This window comes from Dermacentor variabilis, chromosome 7 (assembly GCF_050947875.1).
Source record: "Dermacentor variabilis isolate Ectoservices chromosome 7, ASM5094787v1, whole genome shotgun sequence".
Taxonomy (NCBI): Eukaryota; Metazoa; Arthropoda; class Arachnida; order Ixodida; family Ixodidae; genus Dermacentor; species Dermacentor variabilis.
The window spans coordinates 74,243,261-74,257,662 of NC_134574.1; the positions used below are offsets into that span (position 1 = coordinate 74,243,261).

Below are 14,402 nucleotides of genomic sequence, written 5' to 3' on the forward strand. Positions count from 1 at the left end.
ACTGCAGCCTTAGGTTCTGTCGTGGCCATGGTGTTATTTGTCTGAGTGTGGGAGCCGCGTGATTTCCTTGCGGAAGTGGCCGCATATTGATAAACGCTAAATAAAAACAGGCCGCATGCTGAGCTTTCTGTGAACGCTTGAGAAAGATAACCCGGCAAACGTTATTCAGGAATTTCGTACTGAGGCGCTTCTCGTACCTATAGCTGTAGTTCCGAGTCTCAAAACAATATCAGTTGTTATCAGATGGCGATTTCGCACCACATTCATTCTTCATGAAGCTGTAACTTTTACGTTTCACATGTGTGTGTTTTTTTCTATCACCTTGAAGCACATTTTAATTCATGTTTATTAAACTTGTTTGTGCCATTAAATCAAACAGGCTAGCTTGTCCCAGTCCCCTTTCCAAGAAAATACCAACAAGCATCATCATCATTATACTGGGTTGAGTGGGGAAAGCTCCCATTGGAGGGTCGTTTGAGAATACGTTTCTACTTTTCCCTCGGTGGCTGTGGGCCATTTCATCTGTAGACGAGCCCCATTTGACATTGAAGCCACTTACGCAGCGGAAATCAAAGAACAGCTAGCAAACGTAGCCTGCGTCACAGCCTCGAATTTGCTTTGAAGCGCAATTATCAGTGGTGACTAAACAAAACTCACCTTGCGTATTTATCTCATTCTGATAGACAACGACTTCTTCGCGCTGCTTGTGTTAGTCAGTAATTAGCGTAATTTCTGGTTTCTCACGTCGCGTTCTACCTGTCCAAGTTGAAGGTGAGTTAGGAGGGGCCCAAATCTACAAGCATTTCGTGCATATCGGGTCTAGTACTTTTTTTTAACAATAACTTTAGTATAGGCTATGATGAGCACATTCGTGCAGTGCCGTTTTTTAATGATTTTAAAGAAAAAAAGACAGTGTCCGTATAAAACTCGTATATAGTGAATAATATGAAAAGGGTTGGGTAAAACAAAGCTTTCGCGAACAATTGCATAGATATTGGGTAGTATCAGAGCTGACTCCTCCTAGTTTTAATGGCTGCGAGAACTCATGCATGCAACTTTGCTGTCTGCAGTATGAGTTGCTCATTGGCATATATCTTCACTGGATGGGGCTGCTTTAGCTATTTTATTTTTCGCTCCGACACAGAGGTGATTGCCACAGATGAAGAGAAGACAGCATTCACAGGAATCGACGTGGCCTTCTTAGTGGGCTCATTGCCTCGCAAGCCCGGCATGGATCGCAGAGATCTGCTGACTGCTAACGCGAAGATCTACCAGAGCAACGGCCATGCCCTCGATCAATATGCCAAGAAGTCTGTCAAGGTAGGAAATCATTGGGACAGTCAGTGGTTTCAGCGCTGACTAAGGTACGCGGATCAATTATCTGAATGACCACAGTGATCTGCAAAATTCAGCTACTCACGTTCTGCATAGGTTTAAAACGTAATGTTAAACACATTTCCCAGGAATTTGTCATCATTGTTGAAGCGTAATATGTGCACTACTACTTCAGTGAAGCTCGTACATTCAATGTTCTGCTAGACTGCTTCTACTTTCCAATGTCTTTCTAAAATATTCATACAGCATTGTTCAAAGTCTATCATATCGTCTACATTTTTCTCCAGATTTCTTAAATTTTTTAATGCTCTGTTGATTTTGTTGCAACTTCCCGAACCCTACGATTTCCAGATATTTTATGCTTTTCTTTCAGTTAATAGGCAAAAATTTTGTAGAATTAACGCCAATTTTATGCAGTTTTTTCCAATCGTTTGTCAAGTTTGCCTGGAATCTTCTACTTGTTCCTGCTATTCCGTATAGTTTCCTCGAATCTCTTGCAAATCTGCGTCTTCTTCACTCAAATCCTCTTCAATTTCCGAATTCCGGACCACGTCAAGTGTTGTTCAATTTACTATGCCTTCTTCCCGCCTGCCTTTTAAGGCATCCGGTCTTGCTGAACATCCGCTTGGGATCAGTTCAGCTACATGCTTTATATACCTATGTTCCTGCTAAATTTATGACTGCCACACATCGCACAAGCGAAACAATATTCAAGTTGCTTCCCGCTGATCATATTTAGCCTACATTTGAACTTCGCACACTGTAAATATTACTTTATATAAATGATATCAGTAATATTTCTTGCACTGAAAAATAGTACTTAACGCCAATGACGGCTCTTTCTTCACTGGGCCTCTAGCCTAACCAGATTGTCAAAAATGCCTAACACTTGACTCTTAGAGCTATCAGATTGGTTAGTCATTAATAAAGTTGCACTGAATATTAAAAAGACGCGGTACACAATATGTAGAGCAGAAAATGTTCAAATTAACAGAAATTTAATTCTTTAGCGTATGACACTCAAATTTAAAAAAAAACACATGGACAGCAGAGGAGACATACAAGAGCACTGTCTGCTGTCCGCGGTGTATTGAAATTTCTGCGCTAAACACTATAAAAGGTGTCGCACAATAAAGGCCGCAACTCATCGTTTTAAATCTTTCTTTCGGTAATGATAGAATCCAGCAAACTACTTCTACAATCTTTACTTGCGTTTTTTTTTTCAGCATCGATATATTTCACGAAACGAACACGTGAATTTCCTTAAAGTCAGATTGTCTCGTGTAAGTTGTTCACTCTGGTACGTTATAAATTTAATTCTTAACGAATTCAAACGAATACGCTATTTACATAGTATCATCTAGAGTGCTATTTACTTCGGCGGGGCACAAAGACGACTGCTAATATCCTAGAGCCTACTCGCTTTCAAAAGAAGTCGATGAAAGCACTGGAAAATCTTGGTAACAACAAGAGCACGAAGCTGTAAAAGCAGTAAGTAAAGCTACTAACGCTGGTATAAATTGTATAAATCAAAAGTCTCAGTGTATATATATGTCGCGAAACCGTTCTGGAGCATTACAGCAAACAAAACGTTTATCTTAAGAACATTACCAAATCCCACTAATCAAGGCCGGCTGTGGTATTCAAAGTTTAAAGTAATAAATTTCACACTTAACATGCCGTGGTTACTCAGTGGCTATGGTGTTGGGCTGCTGAGCACGAGGTCGCGGGATCAAATCCCGGCCGCGGCGGCCGCATTTCTATGGGTGGGAAATGCGAAAACACACGTGTACTTAGATTTAGGTGCACGTTAAAGAACCCCAGGTGGTCGAAATTTGCGGAAACCTCCACTACGGCGTGCCTCATAATCAGAAAGTGGTTTTGGCACGTAAAACCCCATAATTTAATTTTTTAACATTTCACACTTCCTTAACAGAAATAAGAAAATAATAAAGGAGATTAACGAGACGACCTTGACTGCATTAAAATGTCTGACAAAGAGTTACTTTCTTCAGGTCGAATATAAATTTTGTTGATTACGTTTTTCTTACAGTATGTTAGGTGTTATACGTTTTCTTTGCGGATTTGTTATTACTTATTGAAAATGCATTTTTGGAGCTTTCCACTTCCGTTGGAACACTACGTCAGAGAAACCCAGTTTGTCATCATATACCCTGCATGCATTCGGGCTCTGCTGCGGCAAACAGCGGTCAGGGCCCCAGTCAGGTGACATGAGCACCTTTAGTCCTGTATCCTTCTGTGTTGCTGAGGTGCATACAGGTGAAGAACTGTTGCACATAAAATTAGAAATAAAGGTAGAGTAGGCGCACTTCTGTCGCTGAGAGGCTTCAGTACGGAGGCACAGCGAGTACCGGGCCATACGGAAAGTGTGGCGTAACCAATTTCCTAGTTCGTAGGAATCCTCATGGCAAAAAAGAAAAGAGAGAGAGAACTGAATTGTTCCCAGGCTCGTTTAGACATTTCCTTAGGGACGACAACGAATGGACTATTGGACGGCATCCTTGAGCGATAACAGTTTTTACGCCGTTGCGATTGCTGGAAAAGAATCGGCAACAACAGAAAAAACACATCTACTACATGAAAGCGGCCGTTTCCATGGTTATCATCCGCCATTCAACCTCCGAATATACCGATAGGTAATTAAGATTCTCGAAACAATAATAAAAAGTACGCCTCCTCTATGTCAATAAACTTCCGCGAAATAAAGGTCAAGTGGTGAAAGGAACTAGGCCTATACAGGCAAACTTCTTTTACTGAAAAAAAATAAGATCATGCAGATCCGCCGCACACCTTGGAATCAAAGCTTTCAAAAAGCGGTTATTGAAATGCGATAAATTTCTCCATTTCATTCCTGCGTCTTTGGTGTAAAGGAAACCGACGCGTGCACATGGGCTCTCGCGCACCTGTGCTGCGCAATATGACAAGCGGCGATCATCTCAAAGAGCTAGTTGACGTTGGCACAACGGAAGTACACGTGCCACTGTGACATATTGGTTAGAGCATCGGGCCTTTGTGCTGGGTGACCTAGGTTCGATGCCATCGCCGTATACGCGTAATTCAAAATTTTCTTTAGGTGTGAGCTGTTCGGCGAGACAGCAGCAGCGCCCAGCAGCCGCGGTAAGAGAATTCAGGGAGAACACGCAGAGAAGGCGTCGCTTCAAAATAGAGAAAAGATAAGAAGTCTTGAGAAATGGAAAGGGAGAGCGAGTTTGAAAGGCGTACAGTGCAGCTCGCGATCGTGTCCCGTTAAGAAGGCGTAACGAATGTGTACTTCATGTGCGTGGATTTGTATTTATAACGTTTTGAAACTAGTAAACTGATCGTGGCAAGTTTCAGAATGAGGCTTCTGTCATTGTAGCCACCTTTGGTAACTGTTTGCAGCTGACGTATGAATTGTATATCAAACGATCTTTTGACCTGAAGTTGTTCCTTTCATGTGATCACTTAATGTGTGTTGTTTGGATCAAAGCATGAAAAAAACACTTTTGCGTTACAAACCGGCATATTCTTTATTAAATAGCAGAGTCAAAACAAACCTATATGCTTTGTAAGTGTCAAAATATTCACCCTCCTTACGGGGGTTCAGCGCAGTATTGAAATGGGTGTCGGCCGTTTGTTGAATGAAGCTACGCACCAGCTCTGCAATTTGCCGCAGAAGAAACGATTGAATATTAATGCAGGATTGGACTACATATTGATGAGTAAATGAAAGAAAAATGATAAGCAAGGCATCGGAAAATGTAAGCCAAGAAGTGCGTAGTCCAGGCACAGCAGCGGTTAGCCGCTTCGCAATGGCTGCAGCTTGTCTTCGCGATGGCAGCAATTTGTCCGTTTATGCTCAGTGCACTAATCGTCACAATCTCGGCGCACTAACCCGACGTCGTGGCTAAACACGCTGCTTGAGGCGAGACGAAGTACTGCTAAAGAACAAGGAGAAACACAGGCAACGTGAAGCCCACAAGCTTCATAAAGCGTTGGCAGCGCTCGCACCCATGTCTATACTTCACGATAGTGGCGGTAGCCCAATGTGCGCACAGGGTTTTCGGCATTGTGCAAGGTGTCTGTAGGAATATCCAGCTGGTACAAGCATTGCTGCGTGGTTGAAACGATCTTGTACAAATGAATGCTACCAGAAAGCCGCACACACGATCTTAACGTTGATGCACCTTTCTTTTCTTTTTCCTTTTTTTTTTGTACACATCGAGGACACGTAGTAAATTACGTGAGAAGATATGGTGCAAATACACGCGACCAGAAGTTTTGTGGAGTCACGAACACACTTCTCTTCTACGGATGGTTTGCACAGGTTGTGGTGGTGGGCAACCCGGCGAACACGAATGCGCTGATCTGCTCCAAGTACGCGCCGTCTATTCCCACGGCGAACATCTCAGCCATGACGCGTCTCGACCACAACAGGGCCCAGGCACAGGTGCGTATGCGCTTGCAGTATTCTGGCATTTAACCTTTCTCGGAAATTCGCAGTACTCGATTGGGATTTATACGCAAATGTGTTCAGTGGAAATCCGCAAGTAAGGGGAAGTATCACGAAAAGGAACTTTAGCACACACCCAAATGAGGCATGAAGGACAAAAATGGTTCTTTTAATCTCAAGCCACTTTTCTGTGGATAATTTTTTTATTGCGATAGCAATTATACGAACCCTTCAGGCAGGTTCTCGTGGTCATCGCCGCCGTGCTGTTCCCGTATCTGCGGTGCGTGCGAGGACGGTCAGAAGGTCTCGAGAGAAGCAACAGGCGCGCAGTTCGTTTGCCTGCAAAAACGACGAAGCTAAGTGGACGCACCGCCACGCTCTGCTTAGACGTCTTTGCAGCGAAACCTGGGCAGCGTTCCGCTGCTGGCACGAGCGTCGTGTGCAAAATACGCAAGCGTTCCGGCTTTGCAGCCGCGTGCAGCCGTCGCAGCGCCGTCGCATGCCGTCGCAGCGCATGCACATGCCGGTCCGAGCGGAACGGACAGTGAACCTTCAAGTTACGAACACCGACGGCTTACCTTTGCTCTCGTGCCCCGTCGAGGTGCGAAGCCTGCGATACAGCTGGCGGCGCCCTCCTCATCATGACAGCGTCGTGGGACACGCTATAGCAGCCAGAATGTGTTTTTTATGCGGCGTAGCCCAAGTTGGCCTCGCGTTACTTCTTTTACCTAGAAACCTTGGTATTGCGCGCTTCTTAGCGCCATGTTGCATTTGCATATTCTCAGAACACCTTCCGAGGACGTTAATCGGAACGCTATGCCTTGCTATCGCTTGCAGTGCTTCGGCCTTGGGGCGAAACTGCCTGTATCTCTATTTCATATGGTGCGATATATACTCACCCTGCGAATATACTCGCTTGCTCGCTCGTGAAGTAAACGTTCCTGCGGTTAAGGTTTCCGATAAATCCACTGTCGCCGTACGTCATGTTAGGCTCCTGGTTAGCTTCGTTATAGTAGAGCGGCTGCGCCGAAAGGGCACTCGTGGCGGGTTTCCTCTCGAGACCCAAGGCGAGCATCGGAGGTAGATATCTTTCTGAGGGGCCCGCCATCGGTATCCTTTGCCGCCATCCCTGCTCTCTTTTAGTGCGATAGCAAGTGTATTGACACTCGAGGCGCATTCGCGACGTCGGCATTGCCGCCGTTACGGTATTGACAGTACACGTGCCGCCCACGCGTTCAGGGTTAGGGCTCCAGAGACGCGAGAGACGCGCAGTGTGTTTGGCATCGAAAAAAAGAAAAGAAGATCAGGAGTGCTATTTTTGACATTGGGAAATTGTGCCATATAATAAATTTTGGTTCTGGCGGCATTTCGAGCCAACAAGAGAAGCCTTAGCAGCCACCTGGGCGCCTATGATTGGTTCAAAAGACCGCCACGACACAATTGGACAATATGGCTGAACTCGACATTGTCCAGGATGGCAACTCGGCGCTGCGTTGGAGCCGCAGTACAGCTGCTGCAGTGAGCGCTGTACGCACACGCTAGCGTCCCTACTGTACAGCTGCCTGCGTAACACAACGAAGCGAAGCGCATGCACACTGGTCTGAGTAAAGCGAACGGCACACTTCAAGCGTCAAACGCTGACTGTTTTTCTCCTGTCTCATCTCGTGCGAAATTGGGGAGCGGAACCTGCGACGTCGGTGGCGACGCTCCTCGAAATTTCAGCGCCGGGGGCCCGATTTTCGAGACCTTTTAGCGTGTCCGGTATTACGGTAAACGCAAGCGGACTGGCTGTTTTACCGGTCGAGCGGGTGCGCAAACGTCAACGGCCTGCACGGTGCGGCCACCTGCTGGCGCAGAGCTCAAACAAAGACTGGGCGTCGCCCTTGTCGTCCATGAGTCGCGTCAATTGCTCTGGCGGCGCTCATATCGAAGCAGCCAACGTTTGAAGTATCTATAAACGCCGGGTGCACCTTACGCGAGTGTTGTGAGACGGCTAAAAGCTGTCCAAGTTTTGTCGCCTCGCGTGCTTTGTCCGGCCCATAAGTCACCCCTGCGTATTTTTCGAAAACCGTCTGACGAGCTTCAGCTAAAGCCTAAGCCTTGCTGTCGCTTCCAATGCTTCGCCCTTCGGGCGCAACTGCCTAGGTCTTTCGGGATATTTCTTAATCCTTTTCTTCACTAATTAAGCGAATACGTGGAATAGTAACGTTAACTACTTACTTCAGTGCATTCCATTTAAACGCTCGTAGCATTAAAAATAAAATGAACCGCGTACGCATGTTTTTCGACAGCCTATCGATAAAACTTGATGCCATATTGTTCACAGAATCCTGGCTTTCTGCAATCGATAACCCACCAAAAATACCAGGATATAATTATCACGGAATTACGCGGTCCGCTAACCGTGATGGAAGTATATCTCTGTGCATCAAAAATTGTATTGCTTGGGATGTTGTTGATGAAATAACTTCTATTGCAGTCGATGTAGAGTGTCTAGTAGTAATACTTACGAATGTTGTTATTGCAGCAGTTTAGAGGCTACCATTAGGACTTCCGAATTCTTTGAGTTTCTGCCTAGTCTACACTCAATGCGCACATCCTTTTTAGTAATGGTTGATGTGAACATCAATATGCTCAGTGGTGACGCATCCAGTGAACATTTTCAAAACGTCCTTCGTACTTTTGCCTGCGCAAATCTCATTACGTTACCTACTCGTGTGTATTACTGGAACTATCGCCACACTTCTTGATATCTGTATCGCCAGCCTTCCTTGCGAGCAGTACTTAACAGATCTCTTTCCCCTTGATATGAGTGATCATCTCCCGATTTGCACGTTTATACCATGCAGTGCTTCCCAAAAAGCACAAAAAAAAAACGACAACCCAAGTTATCGCGACATTAACTCCGCTTCGCTCAAGAATTTTTATTCTGATGCTGAACTGATAGCATGGGACAATGTTTACGCCGAAAGTGATCCTAATCAAGCCTACCGTATCTTTCTCAATCAAATCGTAGCCTGCTATGAAAAAAATTTCTCGATGATACAAAACACCAATAGAAGCAAAAAAATACAGCAAGCCTTGGATTACAAACAGCTTGCATAAGAGAATAAAAGCCAAAAACAAAATGTACCATAGATTAGTTCAAGCACGTGATGCTGCCTTGCTCACAGAATTTAAATCATATCGCAATAAATTAAACGCTGATTTAAAAAAGGCAGAAATCTCCTTCTATCAGTCCCTGTTTGATAAAATATACAACAGTCCAAGAAAATTATGGCAGGAAATCAATAATTTGTGTAATAACTCTAAGGTTCAGTGCTCAGTTAATATTGCAGCTTTTCCTCAATGCAAGACGGATGAAGACGCCCTAACAGAAATGAACAAATTTTTTTTCCAATATTGGCTACTACGTGTCTCCGAATAGCCATAGTGATTGTACTAAAACGCCATTGTTAGCACGTACAAAACTGGCTAATTCAATTATTCTAGCTCTGGTTACTGCACAAGAAGTCACAAATTTCATTTCCAGAATTACAAACAACGTCACCGCCGGGTTGGATGGCCTGAGCGCTGTCCCCGTTAAGCATGTGGCATCTATTAGAGCCTTACCCCTGGCATTCATAATTAATCAAATGTTAGAGACTGGTATATTTCCCTCTGACCTTAAACTAGCACATATAACCCCTGTTCACAAAGGTGGAGCCGTCAGTGATATAGCAAACTATCTACCGATATTTGTTCGGCCCATCTTAATTGTCCAAAGTTTTTGAGAATGTCATTCATACACGGCTCAAAACCTTTCTCACTAAATACCGCGCTGTGAATGATTCACAATACGGCTTCCAGAAAGGTAAATCTACTGAAATGGCGTTATTACTAATCAAGAATGAAATTCTTAGCAACATTGAAAACATACTTTTTAGTGTGGATTTTACTGTGGCTTGTCATCTCCGACTACGGTGGTAAAACGCGGGGTACCTCAGGGGTCGATCCTAGGGCCCTTATTGTTTATACTTTACATCAATGACTTATATAATGTGCCTAATTCTCCCAAACTGGTCATGTATGCTGATGGTACTAATATTTTCTTTTCCGAGCCAACTTTAGCCTACCTAAACACAACGATAAACAAAAACCTAATTTTCCTTGAACAGTGGTTGAACTCAAGCAGATTAACCTTAAACATTAAAAAACTGAATATATTATTTTTAAACCTCTAAACAAAGTGACTTCGAACTCACCTTATACTTTCAAGAAATGGCCCTGCAGCGCGTTGCATCTGAAAAATTTTGGGGGGTTTGGTTCGGAAAAACAATTTCTTGGAACATGCACGTTAATAAGTTCACAATTGAATTAGGCGAAGCAGTTCGTTGCCTCTACAGACTAAGGGAATCGATTCCAATTAGACTAAAGAATTCAATATATTATGCCAATTTTTACTCACGTCTATCATATTGCACTTTAGTTTGGGGTACCACAGCGACCACCAACTATAACAAACTGGAGCGGCTCCAAAAGAAGGTACTAAGAGTCTTTGAGAGCTTTAATGGACACCCAGGGGCCTATTACCCACTGGTCCCCTATTCATTAAACATAATATGTTTAGAGTCTAAGTTATACGATTATAAACTATCTCTTTATATGTATAAAAATAAACTTCGAAACGATACAGAACATTCCCCGTATGACTACAGCATACGTAATAGGCTAATTCCAGTGCCATGTACACGTACAAATTACGGTGGATATAGGCTGGGTTACTGCATACCAATACTATACAACCTTTTAAAAGCTCACATTAATTACAATGCCCCACTGGGCACGTTGAAATCGGAGGTGCGTGACTACCTGATGAAGCAATGAACTTTTTCGCTTTTCTCCTGGCTGCTACATTTCCTGCATTGTTTATGCATTCTGTGATAGTGTCCACCATGTATGCTGTATCTGTATCAAGCAAGTTCATTTCTTCTTCATAATGACTGTTTGTATCTGCAATTGTTAGAATTTGTGAAATCCACTGCCTGTTGCTCTCTGTAAGCCCCCAGGTCCCGTCCAGCTGTCTGCGACAGATTTTTGCCTTGGGGCCCCCAATTAGTGAGTTAGAAATAAAGTGGATTCTGGAACTTGAATAATTACTAAGAGTGTTTGCGTCGTGAAGTGTTGGTATTATTGACCTTCAATCTGTCAGTAAGGCTGTTCTATAGGATGCCCACCGTGTGCATTGGTGTTTCATTTCTTTTTTTACTTGCTACATGCCCTAATATATTTATTTCCAACTTAGCGCTGCCTCAAAAAAAAGCGATATTAATTGTTAGCAATAGCACTTCAGTAACTCAATTCTGCAGACCCATCATCAATAGAGCGATTCAAAATACTGCCACTAACGAAACGAGCTATGTGTGAGGCGTGTACTGCAGAGAGACTCCTCTTTTGCGCTTTTCTAGGAGCAGTCAGCGCCATCTAGTGCCGCCGCTGCGAAGCCTGTGTGTCGCCTTCATATGCATCTCGCGCCGGTGCGTGCCAACGGTTAGAAACGAGTCATGCGGTAGCCGGCTTCCTCTCTGCTTATTTCTGCGCACGCTGCACCGTCTAGTGGCGCTGCCGAGCAGTCCACACGTGGCCTCCGAGAAGCGTGGCGCGCCGGTGCCTTCGAACGCTGAGATTTGTTCTTTCGCTCACCGCACACTCAGTGGCACACACTCAGAGACCTAAGTTGGCGAGAGGTTCACAGAAGAGCGGCACATACTGCATTCATGGCGCAACTCGCTAAAGCCTTGGCGCGAAAAGCGATCATTGAAAGGCAGCACATACCCATTGCATATGTGGCACACCCGGCTGAAGCCTCGGGATTCTGTCCTTGAGGAACCCTTTTCACGTGGGTTTGATTCCGCTGAGCAATGGAAAAAGTTAAGCGGTCTTTTCCGTCATTGTACCAGCGGCATATTCCCACCTGGCGCATACCTAGTTATCCAAGTTGGCATCAAAGTGGTTCATTGAAGACCAGCACAGACCGAGTGGCACATACATACCGAGTGATCTAAGCCGGCAGCAAAGATTTGTTTTTTTCGAACAGCGGTACTTTATCAACCCAGTCCCGCATCTACTGTGACCTATGTCGGCATGAAAGAGGTTTACGTACGTACACAATGCCGCACACTCCGTGACCGAAGTTGTCCTGACGGTCAGTTTGGGACCCTGTTCCCACAGAACAGAAGCCTGATGCGCTTCCCACTCGACCACGAAGTACACCTAGTGACTCAGATAGGCCGGAAAACGCTTATATACAAACATACACACACAGAAAATTACGGCACAACTCATGCCGCAATCACTGTCGATGGTAATGCGAATAGGATTGTAGCCATGGATCATATTCCTAAAGTCACGTTTATTTAACACTTGTAGTTGTAATTACGAGGCTTTCGTTGCTTCGGCTATATGCCACATACTCAGATATCGTCCCACTTTGCTATGGCACAGGCTCGTCAACGTGACCCACGAGCACGGAGGCATGACGACGACTGTATAACGCTGACGCTGTGACGATGGAATGACGAAGGAATTATATCAATCGAACGACAAAGGTGTACAACGACAACGGCATGACGACTATGAGATGTCGTTATTAAAAATATGGCCATGGTATAACGACGACAACGTGATGACGACGACATGGAAGCAATGAGATGACGACGATTGCGTGACGATTGCAGTATTACGACAACCGGGTGAATGAGCGGGAATGACGACAATGGCACGACTAAGGTGACATAACTACAAATACATGATAGAGTCTGTGTGACGACGACGCCACGACGACGATGGCACGAAAACGATGACATAATCACGATTGAGTAACGACAACATGATTACGATGGAATGACGAACAAGCACTTACATTAACCAAAAGACAAAGATGGTACGACGCCGACGGCATGACGGCAATGGGGGGGGCGATACTGAATGATGACAATGGTGAAAGGACAACGATACGACGATTGTATGAAGAGAGTCGGATGGCGAAGTAACATTGATGACGATGAAACGGCCACCACGGCATCCCGACGACGCTATGACAACGAATGCATGACGACTGCATGACGACGGTGGTATGACAGCGCCATAATAAAAATAGAATGACGACGAGCGTATGATAACAGTGGTGTGACGACGACTGTATCACGAAACCTGTAGTAACGATGGCGTGACAAAAGTCGGATGACGAAGCTGGAGTGACGATGATGGCACGACCACGACAACCTTACGGCGGCGGTCTGACAATTGAGGCATGATAGCGACTGCCTGACGATGACGGCATGCCAAAGGCGCCATAATCACGATTGAATGACGACGTTATGATGGAATACAATGACTAAGAAAGATGGACGTCGATTGACCGAGGGAGGAATTGTGACGACGTCTGCATGACCACAATGGTATGACGTTACTGAAGTGATGAAAATGATAAAACGGCAGCGTGATGACGATGGCTTCACGACGAGTGTGTGACGATGGCGCGTTGGCAACGACATGACCAGAGTCGGATGACAAAGTAGCAGTGACGACAACGCAACGTTCACGACAGCATCACGACCGCGAACACATCTGGTGGCCTTAGCTGTTAGACAACTTGGACTACTGTGTCGGATCAGGAGTGCTTAAAATATGCCTAATTAGCTAGATAAACAGCTAAATAGCTTGACCCCCGGAAAGTGTTTGAAGTAGCTCAAGTGTGTCTTTAACATAAAATGTTTCGTGATATGGTTGCGCCACATTTCACTGGCACCCTAGCATGTTTACTGGTAGTGTTAAAGGCTGAACTTTGATTTTCCATTTTCAATAGAAGAAATCTTTGTGCGTGATTGCTGTCTCTTTAACGAGACATAATTCCTTGGCGACGCTACTGCAGATTGCCCTGAAGCTGAAGGTGCCAAGTTCTGACGTGCGGAACGTGATCATCTGGGGCAACCACTCGTCCACACAGTTGCCGGACGTCAGCCACGCCTTCGTGAACGTGGGCGGCCGGAACGTCAGAGTTACCGATGCCATCAACGACGACGGCTACATCCAGGGCGAGTTTCTCTCCGTACGTGACGCTGTTTTCACAGGCGCCGTGTTATATCTCAGCTGCCTGGTTCTGTACGAGTTGTCGCGCGACTGGCAGCGCTCGACAGTCGATTTTTGTTGACGAAATCACCGCGTGTCACAATTAGCAAAATAAACGCTATTCCACGCTCTGAATTCGAATAATTTGAAGCTGTATTATAGGGTCGCCATCTGTGCATGATGTATGAACAGGCTACCCCCTCCAAGTTGCATTTCACGCAATGAAGTCAATTAGAGGCTCCGAACTTGGAGGTTCAGAATTAGAGGTTTGAACGGACGTAAATCATAAACTGAGATTATATTTTACATGGCTGCCATGTTTTGACCTTCACATAGATACACAAAACGCACCCATGAGACTAAGCCCTCATGAGTCTGAGAGTGGGCGTGATTCTCATTATGAACGAGCACAAATACATAGAGGGTACCAGTCTCAGTGTAAGTGTCGAAATGAGTCCACTAGGTGCGTGTGTGTGTGTGTGTGTGTGTGTGTGTGTGTGTGTGT

General features: G+C 44.9%; 1 protein-coding gene across 3 annotated transcripts in view; it reads left to right on the plus strand.

Moving 5' to 3' along the window:
- LOC142587534 (malate dehydrogenase, cytoplasmic-like) overlaps positions 1–14,402 on the plus strand; it is a 32,426-nt gene that overhangs the window by 12,265 nt on the left and 5,759 nt on the right. For 2 of the 3 annotated variants that reach the window (XM_075698617.1, XM_075698616.1), the window contains exons 4-6: positions 1,145–1,320; positions 5,663–5,785; positions 13,701–13,877. In XM_075698617.1, coding sequence (XP_075554732.1) covers positions 1,145–1,320; positions 5,663–5,785; positions 13,701–13,877 — 476 coding nt within the window. The remainder of the gene's footprint in view (positions 1–1,144; positions 1,321–5,662; positions 5,786–13,700; positions 13,878–14,402) is intronic. The other variant, XM_075698618.1, reaches the window with a different exon arrangement.